At 37.8% G+C, this 26,910-nt stretch overlaps 12 protein-coding genes across 12 annotated transcripts; 3 read left to right on the forward strand and 9 right to left on the reverse strand.

The window, feature by feature from the left end:
• Positions 1-74: 74 nt before the first annotated feature.
• Positions 75-2,081, reverse strand: SPOG_00284 (TOR signaling pathway transcriptional corepressor Crf1; the record flags this gene model as incomplete). The annotated part of the gene is made up of 2 exons (XM_013167793.1): positions 75-625; positions 722-2,081. The coding sequence occupies 2 exons, from the start codon at positions 2,079-2,081 to the stop codon at positions 75-77; spliced, it is 1,911 nt and encodes a 636-aa protein (XP_013023247.1).
• A 2,225-nt stretch (positions 2,082-4,306) lies between these two features.
• Positions 4,307-6,060, reverse strand: SPOG_00285 (GDP dissociation inhibitor Gdi1). Its single transcript, XM_013167794.1, has 2 exons — positions 5,924-6,060; positions 4,307-5,853 (listed from the first exon to the last, which is right to left on the reverse strand). The coding sequence occupies exons 1-2, from the start codon at positions 6,043-6,045 to the stop codon at positions 4,653-4,655; spliced, it is 1,323 nt and encodes a 440-aa protein (XP_013023248.1). The 5' UTR covers positions 6,046-6,060; the 3' UTR covers positions 4,307-4,652.
• Positions 6,061-6,169: 109 nt separating this feature from the next.
• On the forward strand, positions 6,170-8,057 carry SPOG_00286 (nucleoporin Seh1). Its single transcript, XM_013167795.1, has 3 exons — positions 6,170-6,559; positions 6,610-7,531; positions 7,588-8,057. Exons 1-3 carry the CDS (start codon positions 6,493-6,495, stop codon positions 7,607-7,609), a joined length of 1,011 nt encoding a protein of 336 aa, XP_013023249.1. The 5' UTR covers positions 6,170-6,492; the 3' UTR covers positions 7,610-8,057.
• Positions 7,771-8,575, reverse strand: SPOG_00287 (nuclear transport factor Nxt2). The gene is made up of 5 exons (XM_013167796.1): positions 8,515-8,575; positions 8,385-8,467; positions 8,239-8,310; positions 8,083-8,184; positions 7,771-7,988 (listed from the first exon to the last, which is right to left on the reverse strand). Exons 1-5 carry the CDS (start codon positions 8,519-8,521, stop codon positions 7,881-7,883), a joined length of 372 nt encoding a protein of 123 aa, XP_013023250.1. The 5' UTR covers positions 8,522-8,575; the 3' UTR covers positions 7,771-7,880.
• A 276-nt stretch (positions 8,576-8,851) lies between these two features.
• SPOG_00288 (AGC/AKT protein kinase Sck1) lies at positions 8,852-11,881 on the reverse strand. The gene is made up of 4 exons (XM_013167797.1): positions 11,205-11,881; positions 10,324-11,041; positions 9,305-10,271; positions 8,852-9,242 (listed from the first exon to the last, which is right to left on the reverse strand). Exons 1-4 carry the CDS (start codon positions 11,454-11,456, stop codon positions 9,080-9,082), a joined length of 2,100 nt encoding a protein of 699 aa, XP_013023251.1. The 5' UTR covers positions 11,457-11,881; the 3' UTR covers positions 8,852-9,079.
• A 1,307-nt stretch (positions 11,882-13,188) lies between these two features.
• On the forward strand, positions 13,189-14,698 carry SPOG_00289 (RNA-binding protein). The gene is made up of 4 exons (XM_013167798.1): positions 13,189-13,254; positions 13,316-13,375; positions 13,441-13,542; positions 13,589-14,698. Exons 1-4 carry the CDS (start codon positions 13,231-13,233, stop codon positions 14,576-14,578), a joined length of 1,176 nt encoding a protein of 391 aa, XP_013023252.1. The 5' UTR covers positions 13,189-13,230; the 3' UTR covers positions 14,579-14,698.
• Positions 14,664-20,582, reverse strand: SPOG_00290 (DNA repair protein Mus7/Mms22). Its single transcript, XM_013167799.1, has one exon. The coding sequence runs from the start codon at positions 20,489-20,491 to the stop codon at positions 14,804-14,806; it is 5,688 nt and encodes a 1,895-aa protein (XP_013023253.1). The 5' UTR covers positions 20,492-20,582; the 3' UTR covers positions 14,664-14,803.
• Positions 20,541-21,887, reverse strand: SPOG_00291 (HbrB family protein). The gene has a single exon (XM_013167800.1). It carries the CDS (start codon positions 21,716-21,718, stop codon positions 20,792-20,794), a length of 927 nt encoding a protein of 308 aa, XP_013023254.1. The 5' UTR covers positions 21,719-21,887; the 3' UTR covers positions 20,541-20,791.
• A 312-nt stretch (positions 21,888-22,199) lies between these two features.
• On the forward strand, positions 22,200-24,112 carry SPOG_00292 (EKC/KEOPS complex subunit). Its single transcript, XM_013167801.1, has one exon. The coding sequence runs from the start codon at positions 22,257-22,259 to the stop codon at positions 22,467-22,469; it is 213 nt and encodes a 70-aa protein (XP_013023255.1). The 5' UTR covers positions 22,200-22,256; the 3' UTR covers positions 22,470-24,112.
• SPOG_00293 (aminotransferase class I and II) lies at positions 22,624-24,011 on the reverse strand (the record flags this gene model as incomplete). The annotated part of the gene is made up of 2 exons (XM_013167802.1): positions 22,624-23,916; positions 23,997-24,011. 2 exons carry the CDS (start codon positions 24,009-24,011, stop codon positions 22,624-22,626), a joined length of 1,308 nt encoding a protein of 435 aa, XP_013023256.1.
• Positions 24,055-25,722, reverse strand: SPOG_00294 (Ino80 complex subunit Ies2). Its single transcript, XM_013167803.1, has one exon. It carries the CDS (start codon positions 25,342-25,344, stop codon positions 24,421-24,423), a length of 924 nt encoding a protein of 307 aa, XP_013023257.1. The 5' UTR covers positions 25,345-25,722; the 3' UTR covers positions 24,055-24,420.
• Positions 25,723-25,825: 103 nt separating this feature from the next.
• On the reverse strand, positions 25,826-26,905 carry SPOG_00295 (uncharacterized protein). Its single transcript, XM_013167804.1, has one exon. The coding sequence runs from the start codon at positions 26,747-26,749 to the stop codon at positions 26,348-26,350; it is 402 nt and encodes a 133-aa protein (XP_013023258.1). The 5' UTR covers positions 26,750-26,905; the 3' UTR covers positions 25,826-26,347.
• Positions 26,906-26,910: the final 5 nt, after the last annotated feature.

Genomic DNA, 26,910 nt, shown 5'->3' on the forward strand with positions numbered 1-26,910 from the left:
TTCACAAAAAGTTACAGTAGCAAAAATGAACAAATGTATTAAGTAAAATAACCCAAAATAACCCAAAATTAAGTTTAATACCCAGTAGATTCCAGGACTTCAAAAAGCGGAGATAACTCAGGACCAAGACCTAAACCAACAGTTTCATAGTCGTTATCAAAATAAGAGCCATCAGTTCGATCATCTTCTAAAGTGCTTTGGAAATCTGAATGCAATTGTCGATATGTAATTTTTTTTGCTTTTTTCTTAAGCGCGCGACGAGCTTTGCGAGAATGCTTTGGTTTTGCAGCAATCGAGCTTACATTGTTTAGGGTAGCCGAGCGTTGCTTATGTCTGCGCTTTTCACGAGTTTTGATAGCCAACGTGCACCATTCATCACGAATTAGTTCATCTTTCCGAGCCATAGATTTTATGTACTGATTCCGTCGGAAAGTACCAATGGGAATTCTCTCCCAGCGACTCAGTAGATGGTCCTCTTGGTTGGTTACAGATTCTTCAGGTTTAGTATCATTATTAGTCGTGGCAGCTTGTAGAAGCGATGTATCAAGGATATCATCCAAAGATGGTTCTTCAGCACCTCCGGTGCTGTTTGACGATCTTGCGGGGGCGAGAGGCTCCACATCGCCTTTTTTGGATGCGTTAAACTTGTCTTCATAAAGAGAGTGGGAATGCTTTCCGTCGATAAAACCAAATAAATGATTTGGTTCACTTTTCCACGTACCTAAAACAGGGGGTTTAGGCTGAGAAAAATCCAATTTCGGATCCAATTCAAAGGAAGGAACGTCATTCAGTTCAGCAGACGTGTCAACAAAACTAGCAAGAATGGGACCGTTTATGTTATCATGGTTTTCAGAATAAGAAGTATCTTTAACCAATGAAGTCTCATTGGAGTGAGGAAGTTCTAATCCAGTAGCTGCAGTGGGAATAGAAGAAACCTGAGAGAAGGGAGAGTCAGAAAAAGCAGAAGTGAGGGGGTCGTGAATGGTGGAGGAAGTATTAGAAGGGGCTTCTTGCAAAGAGATAGATCTAGAAAGCTTGGGCTCACAAAGCTGAGGTAGTTCTTCGTCCGTTGTGTCGCCGTCGTCTTGAGGACGACTTGTAGAAAAGGAATGCCGACGCTGAGTAGCACCACGGGAATTTCTAGTCAAAGGATCTAATTCGTCAGAAGAGTCATCGAAAAAACATTCCCATCCAATTAGGTCCACATCGTCGCGCTCATCATCATTTAAATTTTCAACGCTCGAGTCAGAACTCAAAAGACCAAGCAAAAATTCATCATCCGAGCGATCATCCATGTTGACATGATCAGGAAAATATGACTCGTTACGATGACTGTTGAACGATGCCATATCAATATCGAGGTTATCCACCCAGGATGCACTAACTAAATCTTCTTCAGCAACATCCTCGTCGTCATCAGAGCTTCCAAAGCTTTCGCCAGCATCCGATACGACAGCTTCTTTCTCGGGATACGTTTCGGAGTTCTTACGAGCATTGTTTACGAAAGACGCGGATTTTCGGCGTTCTTTTAATAAGTCTTCTTTATGTAAAAATTTTAGATCTTCTAAACTCATAGCCTCCTCTTTGACTGCCCTAGATCCTTCCTGGTCCTTGAATCCGTTGGTCTTTATGGGCTGAGGCTCGGCCGTGCTTGACTCGGATTTTTCAGGGAAAGATTCAGTTAACCCGGTACTATTTTCAGGCGTATGACTAGTTTTCCAATTTATTTTTCCATCGTCTAATTGCTTACTATGGTTCTTTGCAATCGCATGCAAATCATTGTCGCCGTCCAAAAAAGTCTTTTCATTCACAATCCCGGTATCCAATTCCGATCCAAACCCGAGTCCATCATTGATGCCATCCAAAACTGCGAATTGATTTTCGTCAAGCGAAATACTGTCATTTAGTCCAAATCCACTATCATATTCATGATCCTTGCCCAAGAACGGTGTCGCCAAATTTCCCAAGTTCAACGAGAATTGCAATTCTTCTTGAAATTCATCCTCTTCATCCTCTCCTTCACTTCCATCAAAATCCTCGCTTATCCCAAAGCCATATATCCTACTATTTGCTAATTCCATTTTCAATCATGCGTGAATACAATTTGGTTCTGGTTGAGTTGAATGAGCTCACTTTTGCACGGAAACCCTAATGGGTCATGCGCATGTGTTGTTTCTCGAGTTGCTACCTCTTAGACCCTACCCTGTAAATATTTCCTTAGCGATGCTTTTCGTCTTTGAAAATAGAATTTTTTTCCCCTTGTTAATTTTTCTTATTCTTGCTTAAGCGAAACTACTTTCCACTTCCTTGACATAGTCATCGTAATATGTTTCTTAGTAGTTCATAGTACTTTTGTTTAATAATTCATTCCTTGATTTTGTGTTTTCAGCTTGCAAAATCTTCTCTTAATATTAACATGTTGGTGCCTGTTTCTATAAATGCAAAGTTGACATTGAGGTTTTCTATTTTTACAACTTGATATTGGGATCTCGCGGCGTCTTGGAAACTCATATACACCAATCTCGTTAATAGAAGAGATGAATATATCTTCTTTGGGTTTGTTTCTATCATCTAGTCATTCTTTCCTTTCATTTTAGGGCGATCTGAAAAGCTAGGACCTTTTGATGGTTTAAATTTTCGGAAACTATTCTTTGTATATTTTCCGTTGTTTTTAAAGCGAATTTAATTATTTACTGCTAAAACGGCTTTTATATGATCCCCATGTTCATATTGTTTTCAAGGGGTTCTCTTCGGAGGGTCACAGGGTGAATCAGAAACAATAGAGCCTTTTGCTTAGTTCCTCGTATAACTCTTTGAACCATCTGCATAAGTCAACAGATACTATTGTTCCTCGAGGTGCCTTGTTTGATAAAGAGGAGTTAACCAAGATCTTCATCGTTCGTTGAAATAAACCTGTTCGAAACCATTTTTTTTATATTTTATCGTTACTGAATTTCGTATGTGCCTTTGACAGTACCAAAAGGTGATTATCTCGAGATCGTAGGAAAAACCGAAGCTAAATATCCTAAAAGTCATCGCCGTCTGTTCGATCTCTTAAATTCTCTTAAGTACATATTGTTAGTTTACGATTGTTTTATTTATATGATATTACAAGACTTCTTCCATTCTTGTTTTATTTTCTCCGCCAGATTTACGCTTTATGGCCGCCCATCTCGACGGCGGTAAATCCACCTCTCATACCGAACAAACCTATCAAGTTAAGTCTATTGCATCCTATACATGTGTTGACACTATTTGCCTAATACTACAGCACTGCCGATCTTAACAGGGCTAATCTAGCAGCGTACATATCCGCGACCCGTTCTGAGCTCTGTCTTATATGGAATAGTAGAGAGTGTGCCACTGTGGATATATGGACTCCATTGTTTGCAGTTTAGACAATTGGAGCCGTAATGGCGATGTACACAATTCGGCTTTTGTAAATTCTGCCATGCCGTGCTTTTATGTGTCCAGATTTTCTCCACAGAGTTAGGTAGTATAGAAACAGTCCAGTCTCCGTTTTGTGAGAACTCTTTAGTTGAGGTTACACCCAGGTTACCAGCAAATACGTTGGCAACTTCAAAATATAACCCAGGATCAGAAGATCAAGCTGTGAACTATGATTATGGTTGCGTGGAAAGTAGGCTAATAGAAGAATAAGTGGAAGAGATAGACACCCACTAGCCGGACACCAATCCTGGTCCCATAGACCTTTACCGACCGCTTGTCGCTGAGTAAACCATGCTCCTAGAGGTGCATTATGAGCATTCCACCGCTTACCGAACCCAGTAAGATTACTTAGGAACTGTACATCTGTTACTACTGTAGTGATACCTATGGCGTAATAAACAGATTCATTCTAAAGTGAGCCTGTTGAAAGTCCTACATGAGCTAGTCCAAGTGCGTGTTCAACATATTGACATTTGTTATGTTATTGACACAACTATGCCCACTGACCATCAAGCCCGGTTGTATATTATGCCTGACCTCCATGACCGCTACACTGTTCAGCAGTACTAAAATTAGCATGATCCAACGCTTTGTACTATCGAAATTACTGAAAAGAGGTGCATCTACATCTGCATTAGCAGTGCTGGGTCCTAAAGCCAAGCATATACCAGTAGTCTTTGTACAGCCAGTAGAGAAACGGAGGTCATAGCAATGTGAAAAAGGTTGACAGGTTCATAACGGGCTTGAAGGTAGGTGTTTTCGGCAACTGGTTGTATGATAGATTACAAATTGTACGCCTAATGAATTTGGAATTTTCGATAATAAACCGGAATATTGCTAAGGGTCATAACGACGTAAACAAAAAAAAAGTTAATATTATCGTTAATATTTGCACTGAAAAGTGCATTATGTAAGGTAGCAGCAACCAAGCATAGCAGGCATAGTTGGATTCCTTCTGTATATCAAGAAACCCTTCAGTAGCGCTACGGTTTAGAAAAAGCAATCATCTTTTGATGTATCTATTAACAAAAGAAATACGCTATAGTATACGCTGTATTGAAAAATAATACATTTATCAAAGAATCTTATAATTGATTTCTTATATCGTGAATGCAATTCTTGTACTCAACATCATCATCGTGTAGACCCGTGACTATCTACTTTGTCGTCTTTTCTCCTCTGTATACTCATCAACATCATTTTTAAGACACTTCGGCGGTTTCTCTCTTCTTCAATACTAAATCATTGCCTGTCATACGCTTATAAATATCACGAACATCGCGAGCCATCGTTTCAAAGTGCGAAGTAGCATCGACACTCTTTGTGATAAAGCATTGATCCTTGGTACCATCTTCCATAGGCTCGTACAATTCTTGCACCCGAGAGAATGACTCCACAACAGGCCCCAATAATTTCAAGCCTGGTGCAATTTCAGATAAAGGATTGGCAGTTTCCACAATGGTAGAAATAATGGCCAAATAGTAGCCTTTAGGACATACATTATGTACAGACGAAATACATGCAATATAAATATCGTGCTTTCTCTTGACTTGATTCTGAGGAATAATAATCTGCACTGAATCCAAATTGTCTGTATTAGGAATAGGGTGGTCTAAAATACAAATGGCACGCACCAGTCTTCCAATGCAGCGTACCTTTTCTCGGAAATACGAAGGATCACCAACGACTTGCTTCGCCTTGGCAACTTGTTCTCCACTGCGAACTCCAACTGCAACACCGTTTCCATCATACTCGATCCCATCAACCGGTTGACCAAGCATGTATGTTCCGCCATAAATCGCGCTCAATCGAGCAAAACCCTGAGGAAGCTCGCCAAGACCATACATAGGATAAATATAAGGGGATTTGCCAAATTTGGCGATCGAAGAGGCATACAATAGAATACGGTCTCGTGTTTCACGTGCAGGCTTCTTGATATATGATTCATCTAAATAAAGCGCCATAGCATGTCCAATAAAATCCTGGGTACCTGACTGAAGGCCAAACTTTTTGTACACTGTCTCCATTGTATCACGGTCCAAATTGATATCTTTATGTGTACTAGGATCTTCTTCGCGATAGTTGCTTACCCACTCCAAAAACTTTTTGGCTCGGCGCTTCTCAAATAAACTCATCAGTGGGCTCTTCAACGCTTCTATCTCATTACCTGGTACTTTTGCTATTCTTCCATCTCGGTATACATAGCTGCCAGCAATCTGCTTAAACTCAATATAGCGAGTAACATCGGTATAAACCAAGATATTTGTCAAATCTCCGTTGGCCATCAGAAATTTGGGAACCAAATCTACGCACCAGTCTCGATCACGGCCAAGGTTTTCTGGTCGTTCTTCACCAGGGCGAAACATAGCGTACAGTTGACTTAAATTCAAGCTAGCAGAATCTCTGTATATTTCCTGTTAGTTTCTTTGTTCACCTTTTTCATACTAAGGTATGTATCCATGCATTTACATACGCTCCATAGTAGTCATTTCTATCAATATGTAGGACTTTCTTCCCGTCAATACTCAGTAAGCCACTCAATATACATTCTGTAAGCCCTGTTCCTAATACAATTACGTCGTATTCCTCATCCATTGTGTTTTGTTGTTGACAAGCAAGCAGATGTACTGAAATCATAAGCTTGTTTATCACTGTTACTTGGGCTAAAAATGTTACTTGTATGCCAAACAAACGTTCAAATCCTACACCCATAAAAATGATTTTTCTATGAATAAACAAAGAACATTCATTGAAGAAATTAATTAAACCGTGTTTAGTAGACCATAAAGAATGCGAGAATATTACACTAGCAAACACTAAGTAAGGTCCTCTAACAAAAGCATTCAAAAGTTGTGCCCTCGTTGCAAATTCTCTGTTCGTTTCTAGGTATTCTTATGCATGATAAATACGTTCCTTTTAATTTTTATTTTGTATGTTCCATTATAAAATTCGTGTCTTTTTTTACGTAGCTGTTTAGGATTATGAAGAGTAAGCTCAATTCACTCCCAACTACCATCCATAATCCCAATATCAAGTTTAACCATGGATAAGGTAGAATCAACGACGATTCCCACTAATCATAAAGACTTAATTAATGATGTTTCCTATGGTAGGTGAAAGATCTCTAGCATGGAATTTTATACCTAACACAACGTGTAGATTTCTACGGTCGAAGGATGGCTTCATGTTCCGCAGACCAACGAGTAAAAGTCTACGATTCTGATGAAGATAGCGGGAATTGGAAAATCGCATCTGAGTGGAGGGCTGGAGATGCAAGTCTTATGAGAATCGAATGGGCACATCCGGAATTTGGTCAAGTCCTGGCTGTCTGTAGTTTAGACAGAGGTGTTAGAGTTTACGAGGAACAAAAAGGAGTATCGAATACGAAAACATGGGTCGAGGTTGCTAAACTGATGGATGCTAGAAGCGCAGTTTTAGATATAAGCTTTTGTCCTATTCAGCATGGTTGTAAGCTCGCAGCGATTTCAGCAGATGCTACCTTGCGGATTTATGAAGCACTTGAGCCTGAAAATCTTTCTTCTTGGACTTTGATGGATGAGATTAAATTGCTTCCTTCTCCTCCTTCCCGTAATGAACAACCTTCCTTTTGTGTAAGCTGGTGCCCTTCTCGTTGGCGTACTCAATGCATCGCCGTTGGTTGTATGGACAAAGCTTACTTGTACACCCAAAATGCTAGCGCAAAGTGGAAGCAGATTGCTTCCTTATCTGGACATACTAGCCTCGTCCGTGACATTGCATGGGCACCTTCTATGGGACGCCTCTATCATTTACTAGCCACAGCCTGCAAGGACGGAAACGTGCGCATTTTTAAAGTTTCGATCCCTTTGCAGCCAAACCAAACGAATTCTCTCGAATATGAGTCTCCTTCAGAGACTACTGAAGAGCCCATAAAGGTAGAATTGATTGGTGAATATGATAACCATAAATGCCAAGTTTGGAGATGTCAGTTTAATGTTACTGGTACAATTTTAAGTACTTCTGGCGATGACGGATGCATTCGACTATGGAAGGCTTCATATGCTAACCTCTTTAAATGCATTTCTGTGGTATCATTAGAAAGGTAAGTGATTTTTTTTTGTAAGATAGCTAGCAAAATGCTAATAAAGATCTAACTAGAAAACCGGAACGTTCTACTTAGGGGTTCTTTCTTCCTCCAAAAATGCACATTGGATTGAGTATATCGTCTTTCCAGGTTTATGATATTTTTAAATAGACTTTCATATTACAGGTTTTTGCTCACCCAAAAATGTTTTGTTCTTTTATGTCTTCGATTAGTAAAAAAAAAGGTTTAATACGCGTCTCTTGTCTTTGAAAATTCACTGAAGCTTTTCTTATTTAAAGGAAAAGATAAATTCATGACCCGAAAATGATTAAAAATGTTTATAAAAAGCCAACTTAAATTTCTCTATCTAACCATAATTGAGACGGAAAAGGTCGTTCAAAACAAAGTAATTACCGGCGTTGTTAACAAGGTGGAAAACTTGGCTGTAGCGTTGTGCAATTTGTTCCTCATCCAACTAGTATGTAGGTTAGTTAAATCTTATTTTTGAGTATTCAACTCATATATCCCAAAATGTATATACAAGACTCAAAGTTTCTTTTTCAACTTACCAAGAGTTCACCAGTAACCATAACAACAACAGAGCCGTTAGCACCAGAGGGTTGTGCATCCAAAGTAGAGATACGGTGTTGAACACGTTGGAAAGGAAGGCTCTGTAAATCAATGTTAGCTTTTTCTTGAACAGTTCGGTTATCAATTTTGCATACCACAAGCTTTTCAACAATATTCTTAGCACCTAGGAGTTGAGCGCCCTCAAAGCTCAACATGGACTCATCACGCTTTGTATAGATCGTTAGTTACTTTCCTTCTACAAATAAATCCGACTTGACTTTTCTTTTGGTGGTACACTTACGTATAAAGTTGAGAGTTGAGAACGATCGGTGTCGAAGGTTTCATAATAAAACTGAGTAAATTGAGTAGCCAGAGTGTTAAAGTCTATTCTCGTTAGCTATTAGTTATTTTTCTTCTGCTAATAAACTTACCAGCCATACTCGTAGATATTGGTAAAAGAAAACTGTAGTATGGGAGAAGTCATCGTTTCCCCAAAAAATAGCAATTAAGAAATTAAACCGAGGTACACTAACGGATATTATGAATTAAAGGATTCGCTAATTTATTTTGCAAAGCGGATGGTATCGTTAATATGATATGGTTTACGAAAGCATTTGTTAAGATGGAAGAACTAAGGCTGGAAGGAGTCTAAGCATTTCTCTTCTTTCTTTATTCTTCATTCGAAAGTATATGTAACTTGATTCTGTATTAAATATAACAAACTTGAAAATGAAGGACAATTTTCTTTACCTTTTACATTACACGGATTCTGTTCGCTTAAAGTTATATGGTTATTAATACAGGTCGTCGAGAAGTAAAATGAAACTTCGTTAACAAATAGAACGTATAAAAATTAATAAAGAATAAATCAATAACAATGAAAGAAATGCAATAAGGAGCGGTAAAAATAAAAACTCAGAAGTAAACAAAAATGCAAGATTAGAGGTCATGGTACACAGTAGCTATTATAATGCCGAGAATACTGGTTTTGAAAGCTTAGCCCTCAAATGTTTCTCCAAAGACAGAATCTGCTACCGGATCATCTTTATCAAAACGGTTTTTTTCATTAGATACGGAGTCATTCACTTTTGGCCGATCATTTTCATGGAATTCCCCAATGTTGACATCTTCAAAACGTTCTTCTAAAGATTTATCGGTACTGCAAAAAGTTAGTGAAATTCATCATCAACTAGAAATTTCTTCCGTTATGAAATAACTTACAAAGTAAATCCTTTGAATCGATCTTGAATAGTATTTGAGAGGGGTGTAGAACCATTGACTGAATCATGAGAACTATCCAGGTTCACATTCCGAACATTGGTGTTCGTAAATTCTTGATCAAAATTGGAAACATCCAAATCACTCTGAACATGAGGCTTGAACGGAGGTGGTAACTTTTTCTTCTCCAGCAAAGTCCAGTTAATGTCGTCAAAAAAAGGATGTGCTTTTAGTTCCTCTGCATCTGCAGTTGCTCCTATCCGATGTCTGGGATTCCGATTCAGTAATCCACGCACAAAGCTGCGAGCTTCATGGGATAGCACGCCTTTGGGAAATCGAACCTTTCCAAAGGCAATATTTCTGTACATTTGCTGCACATCAGGTGCATAAAAAGGACTCCAACCACAACACATTTCGAAAACTAAAACCCCAAGAGACCAAAAATCTACCTGCTTAGTATACCCCTTATCGTCCAATAAAATCTCGGGTGCTAGGTATTCTGTTGTTCCACAAAAAGTATTTGTAGTGTCTTCGGACGAAAGATTTGCTTTCGACAATCCAAAATCACACAACGCAATATGTCCGCTTGCGTCTAATAGAATATTTTCAGGCTTCAGGTCTCGATAAATAATATCATGCTTATGAAGATGTTCCAAAGCCAAAACGAGTTCTGCTATATAAAACTTGGCCCGATCTTCGCGAAACCGTCCCTCATGTTGTAAATGCCAAAACAATTCACCGCCGCTCATGTAGTCAGTTATTAAGTACAGGTCAGAAGCAGTTTGAAACGAAAACTTTAATCCAACGATAAACGGCGACTCGTGAAGCGAAGTCCGAACCAGAATATTCCTTTCCCCAATAGTATGTGTAACTTCTTTTTTTTTGACAATTAACTTTTTAGAAATCTTTTTCATAGCATATATTCGGTTCGTGTCCTTTTTCCGAACAAGATAAACATGACCGAATGTTCCTAAAAACCTGTTAGTACTTGAATATTCCCACAAAAAGACAATGTAATTTACCTCTCCCGATGAGCCGGAGAACACTAAAATCCTCTGGTCCATATCGTGTTATTTTTGACTGTTCAAAAATAGTTTGAACATTAATTTCACCTTCAAAAGGCTGAGATAAGTCGAAGGGCTCCAGTTTATACCAGTTCTCATTCAAGTACTCGTTTAACAAAACAGGCACAACTTTAACACTTCCTAAAAACATATCATCATTCATACGGTCGTACACGCTGACAGAAATGGCGGATTCCGGATTGATAACGTCAAAGACAGTTTCAAAATCCCATCGAGGGGCTCGAGCTTCAGCAAACATCAATTCAGACTGCACAAGAGAAGGAGATACAGGAAAAGTTTCGTTCACAGGGCGTGATTTAGAAGGGATGGAAATTCCCATCCCATTTTCACTGACTTTCTTTGGAGAAGGAGTAACGACTTCGGTTCTGTCATAATTTATAACTGCATATGGTTCAGCATGCATATTGGAAATTAAGAGATTGCGACCTTGACGAAGACGTACAACTAAACGACCCAGAATTTGGTTGGATGTCATTGGTTCATGTTGCTCATGAACTATGCGATTAAGTTGGCAATGTTTAGATGGAGGAGTTTTTAATGTGTCGATTTGAGGCTCGAGGTGTTCAGATTTGATATCCGCAGATGTAGACGCTGTAGCTTCGGTTGTATTTTTCCTAGAATGGTCAGGCTGTTCCTCAGAATCTTTTGTTTTTTCCTAAAGCAGGTTAGTATTAGTCAATAAATAATTATAGTCGAGGATTATGCGAGAGCAAACAAAACCAAGCAGAAACAACAGTGACAAAACAAAGGTCCACTCCATATTTTGAAAGCCACTTTTCTTATGAATTTCGTTACAGCAATCTATCCTTTCTACATACTGTTTGTTTCACTTGAGTAGTTATTTCTTCGTAAACATTCTTCAACCGGTCTGGTAAAAGAACGGGGTCATAGCCCGCTGATACATTTTGATTTTCATATTCAGTCGTCCCTTTTGCTTCCGCTGTCTCCACAGAAACGGAAGGAGTAGAAGAGAGAGAAATTTTAAAAGAAGGATCTGAAGATGAGGACGGATATTGATTTTGGCTATCAGAATTGGATCCTCGATGTATTTTTTCGAATATTTCGGTCATTATAAGAGAGCCTGGAGAATCTACTTGTCCACAAAAACTCCACAGCACCTATGACGAAAAAATTGGCTCTTGTTAGTTGTTGGATGAAAGATGCGTGCAGTCGGCAAATTCACTGTCAACCCCTTCAGGCACTGTTTACCATTTAGTGAGTAAGAGGGAGTAAAATTGAAATGCTTGTTTGCCACGAGTAGGTGAGTTGGAGTGGATATCTTCTTTCAAAATGTTTGAAAGCAAGTTGTTTTGAACTCTACTTTCGACTTCTTAATGGATTACGAGGACAGAATCCGCACTTTAGAGAATTATTTTTCAACCGCTGAATAACAAAGCCAGAAGAAAGGAGGTTTTAATTGGAGCATTTAAACTTTGTTAGAAACGTAGAAATGATATACAATGAATACATTTTATAATGCTTCAGCGAAAGCCATTAAGATATATTTGTTTTTGTTACTTGTGTTACCTTTGTAAATAAATGCGAATCCTTTGGTTCATCGAATAGAAAAGGCGGGAGCATGGAAAACTTGAAGCGTGTTGTTCTGACTGTACTGAAGCTTTTTGTTTAGAAAAGAGAAGCCTGTCGTGCAGTTGTTCCTTCTGGTGCTTTTAGAAAAAGTTGTACGCTTCCTACATCTTACCAAGGAAGGGTGTACTAAATGACGGCTTCGCTCTTGCAAGGCGAATCCTTTCGTGAAAACCACCAGGTTGGTTTCTCATCGCCTGCAATTATTCGTTCTGCTTTCCAGTCGTTGTAACCTTTCTACGCTTACAAAGGATAAACTCCCCCCCCCCCCCAACTGGATCAGGGAAGCATCATTCACTGAAGAGAAGAGCAAGACAGCTTGTGCACAAGTTCTATATGGGGGCCCATTATTGAAGCTAACGAAGTCGTACTGAAGAGGATGTGACGGATTTATTTCCGTACAAGAAAAGAGACAAAAAAATAATGAAAACAAACACGCATTCAGGAAAGAAATCAAGAAATGATGAAAGCAGATAGAAAAAGTTTAAACAGTGTCACAGTTATAGGTTATAATAATTCATGTTCTTTTTGAACTGAATAATTAAACAAAAAAAATTTCTAGATGTTTGAGGTTAACTCTGAGATGTCATTTAATTACATATTCAAAAAGACAACGGTCCTTTTGGAGGAATTGCAGTAAATGAAGCTCGTATTGGTTAACTAAATATAAACAGTGAAGTGATATTCACTGTTCAACATACTTTCAATGTTGAGCTTGAGTATTTCTGGGTTAGATATCCATTGATTCAGAGTAAGAAAAGTGTGAATCTATTTTATTGATGTACAAATAGAAGGGTAAAGGTGGCATGAATTTATAACGGAGCACTGAGCTATTTTGACAAGAAAGGAAATTAGGAATCCTCTAAAGAATGTCTCTTCAGATCAAAGCAAAGTACGTACGAATGATGGACAAAAAATGGCTTTGTTAATATATTGATTTCATATCTACGACTTACGATCCAGTTAAAAACTCAGTGAATCGACATGAACAGTTGGATAGAAAAAGTAAATAAATAAACACAAAAACAAGAGTAAATAAAGACAAAAAAATTTCATCAAATTTTTCCGCGAGATGAAATGACTCGAAATAGAATTTTATTTTAGTTTTTATCTTTGAAAAAGTAAAAGAAAAAAAAAAAATTGTTGAACGATCTCTACAAGAAACCCTCCACTTTTCGAAGCAAGCCTGTGTGTTCCTTGGTGGTGGTACACCTTTTTCACCAACTGGAAATTACCATCTTTTCACCAACATTTGCAATGGCTGGAATTGGCAAGAAACGTGTATGTTTTCGGGATCTTTATTTAATTTTTAGTAGCTTTGAATATTAACATTTTATTTTAGGTGAAGAGAAGGACTCATTTAAAGGATGATCCTGCTCGAGAGGCTTCAATTCCCAAATCGGTAAGTATCACCCATCCGGCAGCTTGAGCCTGAAAAAAAATGAATAAATTCTAACAAACATGTAGATGGTCGTCCGTGCGGGTGCTTCTGAAGTTGGAAAAAGTCTTTCCCTTCTTACTCGTGATCTTCGACACATGATGGAACCGCATACAGCCGTGCGCTTGAAGGTGAGCATTCTAACTTTTCGTTGATGGATTTTCTGACTGTTTTTAGGAACGTAAAGCAAATAAACTCAAGGATTACCTCACAATGACCGGTCCTTTGGGAGTTTCTCATTTGATGGTTCTTTCTCGAAGTGATGCAAATGCGAATTTACGAATCGTTCGTGCTCCAAGAGGCCCAGCTTTACATTTTCGTATCCATGAGTATATGCTCAACAAAGACGTTCGAAAGCTTCAAAAGACTCCCAAATCCCCGAACGCCGAGTTTTTGACGCCTCCTCTACTCGTAATGAACCATTTCAATACAAAGTCCTCCAAGGAAACTCCTCACGAAGCTTTGCTGACAGCAACATTCCAAAATATGTTTCCTCCCTTGTCGCTCCAGTCAACCAACATCAATTCAGTAAAACGTGTGCTTCTACTCAATAAACGTGATGATGGCTACATAGATCTTCGTCATTACTTAATTACCACCAAACCCGTAGGAGTCTCACGGCCGATTAAGCGTCTTTTGAAGGGCCAAAAACATCCTTCTGACCTTCCTGATTTGAGTGGAGTTCGTGATATCTCAGACTTTGTCTTGCATGGAGAAGGAATGTCCGGGGTACCCAGTGATTCTGAGGCTGAGGAAGATGCTACAGTCGAAGTCCTTCGACCTACACCGACAAAGATCGAAGAGAAACTTCTCAGCGAATCTCAGCTATTAAAACCAAAACAGCAGGCAATCAAGTTAATCGAGATTGGTCCTCGTTTGACTTTGGAGTTGACAAAAGTTACCGAAGAAGCTATGGGAGGCAAGGTCCTTTACCATAGTCATGTACAAAAGTCGGAGGATGAAGTTCGTCAGCTTGACAAGTTTCATGAGGAAAATCGTTATCTCAAAGAAAAAAGGAAAAGAGAACAAGAGCAAAATGTTCATCGTAAGCAGGATAAGAAGAAGAAAAAATCAAAGAAGAATCAACCTTCAGATGAGCATTCTGGATCTGAAGCTAGTGAAGGTGGTGAAGAAGAAACTGCAGAAGGTCATACTGCAGATGTTTAATTAAAAATAATTTTGGTTTTGGCACACGGTAAACATTAGAAAATGGAAAAAGTTTTGGGTTTTATATTTATAGGAAAAGTCAGGACAAATAAATAAGAGTTTGTTTTTTAGTTTTGAATATATACAGCCGTAGCAGTACATCCTTTATTAAAGTAAAATAACAAGAAAGAGACCCTATTTCTAATAAATAATTATGAAATGCTCTAAACGTAGTGATAAATTAATCTATATATACATGTCATGCAAGTCGTTATCCTCAACAATCCAAAGATGGTCTATTCTGGCAAGAATATCATTTACCTGGAAAGGTAAACTTGACAGAGAATTATGATGTAAACGCACAGTTTTAAAAAAGGTTTCTAGTTCTGGTTCCAAAATATCTCGTTTCCTTTTCCATATCTGAACGAAAAGCTCTATTAAACCGTTCCACTTCGTATATTCCTGTTCGACAACAGGCAGTAAATGAAGCTTGGTCTTTCTGACTTTGTGAACGATGTTATCAAAATTTTCATACCAATCAGCAGTACAATGTTGCTCAATCGCACTAAAAAGCTTAGATTGTGGAGAAACTTCTTGACAAAAAGGCGGCGGGTATTCCTGACCTTGTAATATCCAACAAAGCTCCAACAAAAACTCGCGGCTTATTTTTCCCAAATAGTTTTGAAGATCCAAGACGAGGCGGTTTTCTGTGTTTACTAATGTAAACTTCGCTATAGCCGAAAAAAGAAGATAGATTTTACCAACAATAACAGGGTTCGAAGAAGAGTACAATAGGGCAAGATTTTCCAACACCGACATAGATGTATAGACTTCTTCGCAAATCTTGATTTGGTGTTCTTCTCTTAGATAAATATATTGAAAGCTGTTATAAACATGGGTTAAGCAATCAAGCAGTAAAGAAGAATAGAATGATGCTACTAAAGATTTGTCACTTAAGTAATTCAATAAAAGTTCTTTTAAGCAAAATCTTCGCAATGCGGAGACTTCGAAATCCCAATAATCATTAACATCTTGACTGTAACTTCCCATAGCAAGAGTTAACAGATTCGTTATATCTTTCTGCTTTTGCTCTAATAAAGCAATATCAAAATTCGCTTTCAGAAAACCAAATAAAGCACTTCGAGAAGAATTTGATGCCAAATTTTTACGGGCATAACTGCGTAATCGAAATGCAGCGTACTCTAAACGCTCCGGTGGTTGAGGAAATCTTGCAGAATCCATAAAATAACGAAGTCCTGCCAAATTCTTTTCATTAGCAAAGGGACTGCAATATTGAAGAATGTCGCCCACAACCCGCTGGGCGGATGAAATAAATATGGAATGATCATCATTTGAATAAACAAGACTTTCATAACTGTTTTGCATAGATGCTAATAATGAACTTAGGTATTGAAGAAAAAGTATTTGATAGTACTGCAGACGTTCCATATGGTTATTCTTAACATCGTCGTAAACTTTTGCCATATTCCCAAGAACACTGGAAATCAAGCTTAACTGAATTGACTTAAATTGACGCAAAAACTCCTCTTGATTGTCCAGTATAATTGGTAAGTTGAATAGTAAAGGGTTATTCTTATCTTTTTCCAAAAGAAGTAAGGTAAAGGAAGCAGCATATGTACCATTTAAAGCACCTAGTGATTCGAACCAAACAGTCATAACTTTTTCTCGTTGATCAACCAAAAAAGAAACGTTTGTTTCTATTAGGATAGAATAAAATTGACTACTTAATGACCGCTTCAACCGTGTATTGCGAATCCGTTCCCAGGATTCGGAACCAAAATCCACATAATAACTCCAATCATTAATCTTAGCTTCAACCGCAAAGCTAGCGCAAAGCGCCATGCATTCGATTAAAGGAATTAATACTGGACGAAAAAATTTATATTCACTTTCATCGCTTCCTACTAATGTAGATATAGTTTGATATAGATAAGGAGATACATGCTTCCTTAACAATTTAGCCAGTTCACAGATGCGTTCAAATTTTTCTTGCTCGATCATTAACTCTGTATCGTCAATGTAATCGTTCTCAAAGTAAGCATCTTGACTATCAGTAAAGACGACGCTAGTTACTGTTTTATCATGAGGTATTTGACAAATAGAGTGATAGGTAAGAAACTTCTTCAAAAAATAAGTACATTCAAGTATAACCCTTGAGGGTAAGCTCGACGAATTTTGAAATATGAATTGACTAGAGTGAACGGTCAGTAGACAATTTATTCTTCGAACGTAGGTCGTATGATTTGGGACTAAAGCTTGAAGCGAGTAAAAGGCCACTAATAAAAAATTCTCCAGTTGACCTTGGGAATAAGCGATAAGCTCAATCTCATCGAGACTTTGGTCGGAAAGTATCAAAGATAAATATTCATTCAGAGTGACTTCCATTAATGAATCAAGCCAATACATACAAGCATCTAACTGAACATCCGATCCATGTAATAAGATATACCTCATCAAATACTGCCAAGCTTTCAAACTGATTAAGCGTGCTTTGAGATGTGAACCTTCAAATATGACATTGTCGCGTATCCTATTTATGCTTGGCTTGCAGTTTTCGGGAGCAACCCAAAACAAAGATATTAATAGAGTATGAGTATGCTCAAGAGACATATAGTCTTTAATGGAAAAAGGAATTTCTCTTTTATATTGTCGAGCATGAAGCGGTTGAAGTCTCGCTACCATTCGACGAATGATTGGTGTATTATTAGAGTCGCATTTCAGTCTTTGAATTGAAATAATTACTGTTTTGAGAAAAATGACAAAACAGGTATCAAGAGCACTTATGTGCAAATCAGGAGACCTGTCCAATGATTTAATAAAATCAGGAAAATCTGAAGCTACATATTCAGATGATTCACAAGAAAGGTCGGTAAATTTACGATGACTAAAAAAGTCAAAAATAGCAGTTAAAACAGATGTTACCTCTGACCAAAACCAATCGGAAATCAAAAGGTTAATTCGTAATAATAAAACCCGTAAATAGCGCTCTGTGACTTTAAGATCAATGCCCTTCTTCTGTCTTTCAAACGTACTTCGACAAGTTTTTAGTACTAGAGGCCAATAACTCTGGCTGATTGGTCTTCCAGTGATACCAAGGTCATTAAATTGAAACACTGGAGATACGGTGATAATGATATACCAAATTTTTTCCATTTCTAAAGTTGATAGATCGGGACCATTTAAGCTCAAAAAACTATCAACCTGCTCCCATAAGCTTTCATATTTTCCAGTACAGATAATCAAAAGTTTATTCAGGACAATCCATGTTTCCAAGGTAATCACCGAAAACGGGTATCTTGGCTCAGTCGAAGACCTTAGACAACGGTAGCATTCTAGTAAATCAGACTGTCCGTAACTAAGCAGCTTGTTTATCAGTTCTCTTGCCAACCGAATCAAATTTCTAGATGAAGAACTTATAATCTCGTATTGTGCGCAGTATATAAATTGAAACATTAAAAAAAGAATGTTCAACTTGAAGATAAATTGATTTTCTCTCATAGAAATAGTCGACATACATCGATCAAAGAACTTGGTAAACATTTCCAAAAAAGAGGAACTTTGGCTCGTACAGTTTTTCTGATCTGATAACTGCAACCTGAGCAAATAACTAGAGCAGAAAGCAAAGAGTATATACACATCATTAGCACAGTTTTCATTGAATTCCGGAAATAGATCGACTATTAACTCAAAAGCTTCTTCTAATTTATGCTTTGTCTTGGATATTTCGTCGGAAATGTTGAAATGACGAGAAAAAGCATAAATACTGGTAGTATAATTTGTTTCCCTATTTACAATATTTTCTAAATACCCATTCCGAAGAAAGCTTCCTTCCGGTAAATTAATACCAGATTTAAAGGGAACCACATTGAAGGTAACAGAAAACGAGCCAACCTTAAAAAAATGCTCTATGTTAGACAGACTATCAGAATCCTTTGAAGAGAAAATTAATTGACCGTAATCATTACGAAGGATTCTGTTTGCCTTTTGTTTTCTCGGTAATTTATTGAAAATGGAGGGCACAGTTTTCAAGTCATTTTGGCTAGGACTAAGCAAGCGATTAGAGTCCAAATTACTGTAGTCCTTAAAAGCACTATCATCCTCTTCTAAGGAATTTTCAGGTTTATCAACGAAAAGCTTATCCAGTGAACTTTGAGAGAAAGTATACGAATGCTGCTTCCTCTGTCTCTGAGTCTTAGGATAAGAAAACAAAGATAGAAACTTTTCTCTTTTTTGTGGATTTTCCCTTTGCTTTCTTAATGATGAATCGAATTTCGAAAACTTTTCAGTCGGCAACTTAACATTGTCGGTTTTAGTGCTTAAGCTTCTTGATGGATCAATATTTTGTCGAAAACCTTTTTTGTACATAGTTTTTGGCATTTTCGTAAAAGTATCCTTAACCATCAAATGTTCACCCCGATGCCATTTATCCATCACTTGTTCAATTTCATTTTGGTCAGACAACGAATCAAATAAAAAATACTTGCTGCTATTTCTTTGGGAAAGTCTTGATTCTTTCTTTGGTATTTTTGATGCTGCTCGAGAAAATATACGTAGAAACTTTGGCGCCGGTTTCCCCGTCGCGTTATGAGTATGTGTTGCTAATAAGCCCAAATCAACATAATTACGTTTATTTTTTCTTTTCCTTTTCCTAGAAAAGTTTCGAGGAACCTGAGAAGCAAAAGTATTGGACTTTTCCAACACTTCCTTTTGATTTTGAGGGAAGCTAGCTGAACGAAAGGTTGGAATGCTGGAAGTATTTGCAAACCAAGAACGATCAGTGTCATCTTGATATTCCGATTTGCTTTGCTTATGAAGAGAGTTTGTGAAAGCTTCCTTATCAAAATGTGAAACTTCGGGAGACAAAGAAGGAGGACTATGTTCATAGTAGTCTTCATGATCATTAGAATTTCCAATAGAGAAGCTTTTTTTCCTGTTCTGATTCAATTTCCGTCTAACGATTCCCTTTTTTTTTACATCAACCGAATCTATATTTCTTTTATGAACATCATTACTTCTCAAGTTTGCATTTTCTTTATCTAACTTCCTTTTTCCCTGTAATGTGAGAAAAGACGGAGGCAGAACGCCTTTCAATCTTTTCTTGAAGACATTAAGCGATGGTGACAATTTAGTACTAGAATTCATAGAAGAGTAAGAGGACGATGATTCTCCACCTGAATCGTCATCTTGATCAGACACATGCGATTCAATTACATCTGAAATATGAGATGCTTCGCTGGCGTCCACGATACTGTCATTAGACTTTGAGGTCTGGGGACGATGGACGTTTGAAGGCTCATCATCACTGTCGGACAAAACTATACCATGCCGCTTCCTTAATCTGTTAGGACTTTTTTCCGTTTTTCTTGTATCGTTTACCGGGGTTTCTTTATCCTTCATGTTTCTCCTCACTATGACATTGACTGGTCTGTGGGCTACTGATCGTTGTTCTGTTGTATGCTCGACGCCATGAGGAACAGAAATCGGAGCTAAACCCATTTTCTTAAACTCTAATTTATGCCTTAAAAAATCATACGTGTAAGGCATTGTTTGTTCAGGACGTCGGGGACGGAATTCACGTCTCGAAGTAGAAGCTTTTGGTGAACCAACTTCCTCATTGCTCTGTATAGCTTGTACATCATTTTGATTTTCAGTAGCCCCAACATTTTTATAAGAGTTATTTCGCGTAAGACTATCATATATGGGATTTGGTAAGGAAGCAACAGAACTGTTGGAAGATAATGAAAAACTGTTCAGGGCCTTCACGTTATTTTCAGAAGCCCCAAATTCATGATTGTTTTTGGAAATGCTAGTTTTCGTCTTTACGACAGAAACCGAAGACGAGATTGTACTTGACCATTCACTTCCTGAACCTTGAGAATCTGATACATGGTCAAGAAGTAAGAAATCATTCATACTAGTAACCCATCTGGAAAAAGTCTACTCATATGGTTATAATACAAAAGGGAGAATAAATTGCTGGAAATTATCCAGAGTGGGATATAGGTGGAATCTTCAGTATTGCTAGAAACATTGACGGTGAAAAATCAAAATAGAGGTAACAAAACAAGTAACGCTTATGGACTAAACAATTATGAGTAAAATGCATTCATAGACTGTATTAATGCATAATAAATCACCTTAATCTGAAAATAAATTTCCTCAAAACGAATTCCTTTTTGTTTAGATGATACTGTAAGTGGTTACGAATCGAGATTATGACACAGGGTCACCAATTGTTTGGTTTAAGATGAGAGAGCGAAGCCAATTCAGTAAGATTACCTCAGATTCCTCTATTGGTTTCACGAGAAAAATGATAGATATCATCTGTAAAAGCGATACTCGTTGAGGGTTGTTCAACTTGGGCAAATAGGTAGCAGCATTGCTAATTTTTTTCAATTTTGGGATCACTACAAACGTTCGAAAGGCCCATAAACAAAGAACTTTCACATTAATTTGTTCTGATTTTTTCAACCAGTAGCTTTTCATTGGCTCTTCAAATAACTGTGCAATTTCTATTCTTTCGAAAGTGATTGGTAAAAAGGTAGCCTCTATATACGGGAGAGATTCCGAGTAAAACATTTTCCACTCCTCTATGAGTTCAATAATTCCGTGATATTCCTTCTTCATCCCATTGATCAAAGAAATATCCAATGTTAAACTTACACGGGCTGTGTCGACAAGGTCATCAAAGTCACGAATAGCTTCACAAGCACTCACACACCGTAGTAAAAGTAGATTTAGCTCCTCAACAACGATTCCTTTTCTCCAGTCATTCACGTCATTTCCGTTTGTTCGATGTTGAGGAAACAGTGGCTTCATTGCGAGGTTTAATTCTTTCCAGGCTAAAAGTACAGTGGGAGGATCTTTTTCACTTCTTTTGCATTTGATATAATGTTTATATTGTTGTATGAGAGAACTGGCTTTACTTCCTCTTGGAGCAATGGAGCTGACAGATCCCTTCGAAAGGATAAATTCATTCGAAATGGTCCTTCTTCTCTTTGTTGTAACTTTCGACTTCTCTGGGTTCGAAGTGATTATTTTATTTCGCTTTCGAAGAAATACGTTTATGGAGAGACCTTCTGAGATTTCAACAACAATGGGACCTATACGTATACTTCGAGTCTTTGCCATCTTCTTCATTCTTCAATTTTTTATGTTAAAATTGAGGAAATTTAACATTAACAAACGCAAAAAAATTGGCAAAATTCAAGGATTAAAACCAGCAGTACACATTTGTTTTTGCTGAACTGAGTTGTGTTTTATGTGTTTTCTACGTAATCCCACATCCCCACAAAATAAGCTTAAACTACTTCGGCTAGCAGTGATAATTACTAGAAAGCTTATTATATAATAACACCTTTCGACGAATTCAGTAAAATTAAAGACATATAATTACGATTCAGGTACTACCATTGCTCTGAAGCAATATCCAATTGACATGAGCAAGATCTTCATGTAATCCGCCTTCTTCTCTTCAAAATTTCCTAAATCCTATTTTGCCCTTCGTTTAAATGGCAGGATATTTGTGTGCAGCGTTAACGACGGTTAGAAGCTCTTTAAATTATATACTGAGCGTGATCAACTTATCACCAAATCAGCTAGATGCAAGCTTTGGGTCTGAGTTAATTTATTTTTGAACAAATTCATCCTATACATAAGTAAAGCCTTTATAGAAAATATGCCTGATTTAACGCTCACATATACCAACGAACTTGATTCTCAACACTCTTGCTTTAAGGAAGTACCGGTAGAGGAAGACAAGCAAAACTTTTATGGCTCCTTAAAACACCAAGTAAGAGCATTACAAGAGTACTCGAATGTGTATTTTACAGAGAAGATGAAGTTTGAGACGAAAAACGATGTTCCTGATGAGCAACCCATCATGCTATAAACATTGGGGGTGTTACTACTCGTTGATAGTGATTGAAAGTGGACTGGCTAGGCTGCCTGTGTTTATTTGTGAGTTTACATGAGGAAATCTGAAACTTCAATGATAATGACCAGGTGGATTTTTCATTAAGGAAAGGAAATTCATACATACACACTTAAATAAAGTTCTTTAGCTTCTGTAAACGTTTAACAGCTTCTTCTAGTGTTTCATAAGTTTTGCAAAAAGAAAAACGAAGATAATCTTCGGCCAAAGGGGCATCTTCATCTGTATAAAATTCGGTAGGGGGGATGGTTGCGACACCAATTTCTTTCAACATCCAAAAGCATAAACGAAAATCACGTGGGCGAGACAAGATATGTTCTGGGAAAGGATAATCTTCAGGTAGTTTTACCTTGGAAAAGTTAGCCATCACATAGTAACTACCATCAGGGATCGTATAAGGAATGCCGAGTTGATCAAAGGCCTCCGCCAAAATGGAAAACCTCTGTTTATACGTTGATATATATTCTTCCCAGTAGCCCACCTTGTCAGCCTCCTCAAAGGCAATGGCTGTGGCCTCTTGTAATGGACTGTTTACGCAAAAACAGATCCGTGTATGGGCAGTAGCAGAATACTTAATGATGCTCTCGTCTCCAATGATCCAGCCAACCCGCCAGCCGGTGCATCCAAACGTTTTTCCGCCGGAGCCAACCGTGACGACATGACGAAACAGCTCTGGGCGAAGAGTAGCAAGACGAACAAAAGGAGTGTAAGAAAGACGATCATAGACTTCGTCAGAGACTACAAGCAAATTATGTTCTAGTACAATGTCGGCAATTTCGTTCAGCTCTTCTTCCGAAAAGATCTTTCCAAGGGGATTATGAGGAGTATTAATAACGATCATTTTTGTCTTGTCAGTGATTGCAGCTCGCAGTCGATTTATATCTAGCCTCCATTCTTTAGCAGACACAGGGCGCTCCGCTCCTTCCTTGGGGGGGATTAAAGGCACATAAACAGGAACACCGCCATTCATCTGGATGTTGGATACGTATTGATCAAAGAAAGGTTCCATCAAAATCACTTCGTCACCAGGATTCAAAAATGCTGCAAACACACTGTAAAATCCTTCGTTCGCACCAGCTGTGACTACAATTTCCGTGTCCGAATTCAGCTTCCGATTGAATAGAGGAGAGTAAGCTTTCGACAGGGCGTTCCGAAGGCTTATACGACCACGCGTGTGGGAATATTGATTGCAAGACACCTCGTCTATACATTTCTTCGCAGCGTTTAAGACAAATTTGGGTGGACTATAGTCGAAGAATCCCTGACTTAGCGAAACTGGGGGCACTTTACATTCTGCTGTTGCCTTGTTTACCATAGTCCAAACATCTGGACGACTCCCAGCAACCCGAAAGGAAGGGACTATGGTATTTGCTGTCATTGCAAGGATTCTTGTAGGTCGAAACAACTTGGAATAATTTTTTTTTTAAAAAAAAAGGAGCTTTTTTATATCAATATTGCTAACAAAGCTGTTAACGTACGGTTTACGGTTGAAAAAATCATGGCGAAACCAAGTTTTATAGAAATTTCGTAATCAGATAAGCTAACGAAATATTGGATGAAAATTACGAATGCAGCCAAGCTGGAGATAAAACAAAAAATTTCATAGGGAGGAAAGAAAAAAAGGAAAGAATTAAGAAAGTATTAACAAAAAAGAAAAGTAAACCAAAATCATAAATATGATTTTTAAAAATGGACGAAAGCAGAGACCCAATTTCTGCTTTTCTTATTCTTATCCTTTTTACTCCTCTAAAACGAATTCTATGACTTTGGTTCTGTAGGGAATGAATGATTTCATAGCAATAAAAAATATGTAGATTGTAGATGCAAAAATCATGAATGTTATCCTCATTAATAACCTTATAAAAGATTAGGTAAAAACATGTACAAGACTATCATTGGGTTCACAGTTTCATTTTTGGTAAAATGGGTACAACGAATCTGGTATGATGGCCCTACTACCCTCTTGGTTGTTGATCCAACGAATGCACTGGAACGGTTGGTGCATGGATACTCTGGATTTTTTGATGGTCTTCTTGGGTGTGCCTGAATGATCGCTGGTTACCATCGGTGTACGACCACGTCGAGGCTTGTCGGTATTAGATTGCCTCTTTAAAAGTCGATTAATAGTTTCCATTTTTTCTTCCTCTAACTTTTTTTCGCTTTGATTCTTTCTTCTTCTTGCATTTTCTACTCTTCGTAAAGCCATTTCTTCCTCAGTCAGCTTTTTCCGACCTGATGTTTCCGGCGGAAGCTCCAACATGTCATCTTCTTCGCCCTCTTCTAATACGCCTTGGAGAGCTCGTTGTCTTTTTGTCATTCTGGAAGAATCCGTTGCTCCAGAAGGCATGGGCTGGGAGTATAAATCCTTCAAGTCAGTGAAGTTCTCTTCCTCATCGCCTAATTGCTCGTCTTCGTCAAGCTCATCCTCCTCTTGTTCTTCTTCATCTTGATCTGACTCTATATAACTAACTTTTCGTTTCGAAGCGTTTCTCTCTCTTCTGTCTCTTTTGCTTCTGAAATTGACGGGTGGACTAACGTTGCTTTCTGTGTCTTTTTCTTCTTCCTCTTCTTCCGCTTCCTCTTCTTCTTCGTCTTCATCTTCAAAGTCGTCATCGCCTCCTTCTTCCTCCTCGTCGTTTCCTTCTAAAGTTTCCTCCAGTTCCTGCTCGTTCAAAACAGAGTCACCCTCCTCTGCTGCAAGAGCATCATCACCCAATTCCTCTTTTGTAGAGACGCTCAATGTATCTGAATCTGGATAGTTTTTATTAAAAGGAGTTTTTCTGGAAGGCTTCTCTCCCCTAGATCTTCGACTTCTTGCAAGCTCCCTTGACATTTTTGTTTTTTTTTTTCGTTTCCTTTTTTAGAAATAAATACGAGAATAAATATTATGCTCCTTCAATTTTTTAAGAGGTGGCGAAGGTCGAACCATACACTTGTAGTACAGTTAGAAAGTTAACAACCCGTGCTTAGTTGGCTTTTGATTCCGCAATTTATTTACAAACTATTCAGAGTGAAAGCAAGAAGAAAATTCAAGCACAACAAAAAAAAACTCAAATTCAGTATGACAAACGATTAGGTTTGGTGGTTGAAAGATGTAAGTGCACCTAACTTAGTTTGGTTTAACCAACAAGAATACTTCTATCTAGCTTATAATAATAACGAACCGTTTCTAATGAAGTTGGAAATCGATATACGTTGTGATGAAACTTTCTTGTATTCCTTGAGATATCTGATTTTTTCTGCGTGGTTTTAAAACATGAAAGGGGTTTTCCACAATACAAAACTTTATTGTTTACACCCAGTAAAATATAAAATAGGAGAAAAGAAATATATTCTATCCTGTAGTCGTAATGTACATAGTTTTACTCTGTGATTTTGTACTTTAGTTTTGTTTAAAGTCGTTCATAATAACAGTCTGCTTCCATCTTTCGATTTGTCTGTATATTTGTAAAGTGGCTTAATCATGTGTATAAACAGTAAAATTAAAAGCAGAAGGATACGTTCACAGAAACCTTCATGACACCAAAATGCAGCATTGAGAAACAGACAGATACTGAATCATCTCAACATGGATAAAGAAGTTACTCACGAACTTTTCCTTGGCCGATATGCGAAAACATAGTACTGACGTCTTGAAAAAACATAGTGAAATTACAGGGTACAGATCAAAGCTTTCGCCTTATAGATGACAGAATGATAAACAAAACTTGAAACCCAGCGATGATAATTTATGATATGATATTGAGTGTCTTTTGGTCTGAATTAGCGGACATGCAACCCAACATAAGTTAAAAGAGGGGTTATTTCTTGCGATGGAGAAGGTATGACCGGGAGTCTTAAGTTTTCGTTTCATCATATTGATCTGTTGAATCTGGGTACTTTGACCTTCGTTCTTTGCGCTTCAATTCTTTTTCACTTGGTACACGCTTTGGTGCTTTTAGAATACGACGAATACTTTCAGGAGAAACACCATACAAGTTCCCCAGTACGGAGCATGTTAATGAAGGATCATCTTGCTTAAGTTTTCGGATCTCATTCATGGATTCCAATGGTAATTTTTTCTTTGGATTCCAATTGCCCTGTATTTTTCTTTTCAACGCTAGCTTTTGCTTTTTCCAGTCAGGAACTGATTTTGTTTCATAAAACATCCTTTGAATAATTCCATGACGAAAGCTGGCTCTATTACTATGGTGTAGACCACGTATGAATCCTAGAAACCTCAACTCGGATAGTAACATCTTAAGCTACCTTGACAAAAAAATAAACGATAGAAATATCCAATAGTGTAACGTCGAATGTGTTAATATTACAATTCCTACGAACAAGACAAAATATAAATCAACATATAAAGCAATTTGGGAAGAGGTGCAAAATCGCTCTTCAGTTGGTTGTCATCCTT

Source organism: Schizosaccharomyces cryophilus, assembly GCF_000004155.1.
Source record: "Schizosaccharomyces cryophilus OY26 unplaced genomic scaffold supercont4.3, whole genome shotgun sequence".
Taxonomy (NCBI): Eukaryota; Fungi; Ascomycota; class Schizosaccharomycetes; order Schizosaccharomycetales; family Schizosaccharomycetaceae; genus Schizosaccharomyces; species Schizosaccharomyces cryophilus.

Bases quoted from the DNA above. Each gene is read 5' to 3' on its own strand.
- SPOG_00285 (XM_013167794.1), bottom strand. From the start codon at position 6,045: ATGGATGAGGAATACGACGTAATTGTATTAGGAACAGGGCTTACAGAA. The intron at 5,854-5,923 runs GTATGTAAATGC...GGAAATATACAG, and splicing joins AGAAATGACTACTATGGAGC to AGATTCTGCTAGCTTGAATT.
- SPOG_00286 (XM_013167795.1), top strand. From the start codon at position 6,493: ATGGATAAGGTAGAATCAACGACGATTCCCACTAATCATAAAGACTTA. The intron at 6,560-6,609 runs GTAGGTGAAAGA...CACAACGTGTAG, and splicing joins AATTAATGATGTTTCCTATG to ATTTCTACGGTCGAAGGATG. The intron at 7,532-7,587 runs GTAAGTGATTTT...AGATCTAACTAG, and splicing joins TCTGTGGTATCATTAGAAAG to AAAACCGGAACGTTCTACTT.
- SPOG_00287 (XM_013167796.1), bottom strand. The intron at 8,185-8,238 runs GTATGCAAAATT...ATTGATTTACAG, and splicing joins ATATTGTTGAAAAGCTTGTG to AGCCTTCCTTTCCAACGTGT. The intron at 7,989-8,082 runs GTAAGTTGAAAA...CCTACATACTAG, and splicing joins TGGTTACTGGTGAACTCTTG to TTGGATGAGGAACAAATTGC.
- SPOG_00288 (XM_013167797.1), bottom strand. From the start codon at position 11,456: ATGACCGAAATATTCGAAAAAATACATCGAGGATCCAATTCTGATAGC. The intron at 10,272-10,323 runs GTAAATTACATT...ACAGGTTTTTAG, and splicing joins TCTCCGGCTCATCGGGAGAG to GAACATTCGGTCATGTTTAT. The intron at 9,243-9,304 runs GTAAGTTATTTC...AACTTTTTGCAG, and splicing joins CGATTCAAAGGATTTACTTT to TACCGATAAATCTTTAGAAG.
- SPOG_00289 (XM_013167798.1), top strand. From the start codon at position 13,231: ATGGCTGGAATTGGCAAGAAACGT. The intron at 13,376-13,440 runs GTAAGTATCACC...ACAAACATGTAG, and splicing joins AGGCTTCAATTCCCAAATCG to ATGGTCGTCCGTGCGGGTGC. The intron at 13,543-13,588 runs GTGAGCATTCTA...GACTGTTTTTAG, and splicing joins ATACAGCCGTGCGCTTGAAG to GAACGTAAAGCAAATAAACT.
- SPOG_00290 (XM_013167799.1), bottom strand. From the start codon at position 20,491: ATGAATGATTTCTTACTTCTTGACCATGTATCAGATTCTCAAGGTTCA.
- SPOG_00291 (XM_013167800.1), bottom strand. From the start codon at position 21,718: ATGAAGAAGATGGCAAAGACTCGAAGTATACGTATAGGTCCCATTGTT.
- SPOG_00292 (XM_013167801.1), top strand. From the start codon at position 22,257: ATGCCTGATTTAACGCTCACATATACCAACGAACTTGATTCTCAACAC.
- SPOG_00294 (XM_013167803.1), bottom strand. From the start codon at position 25,344: ATGTCAAGGGAGCTTGCAAGAAGTCGAAGATCTAGGGGAGAGAAGCCT.
- SPOG_00295 (XM_013167804.1), bottom strand. From the start codon at position 26,749: ATGTTACTATCCGAGTTGAGGTTTCTAGGATTCATACGTGGTCTACAC.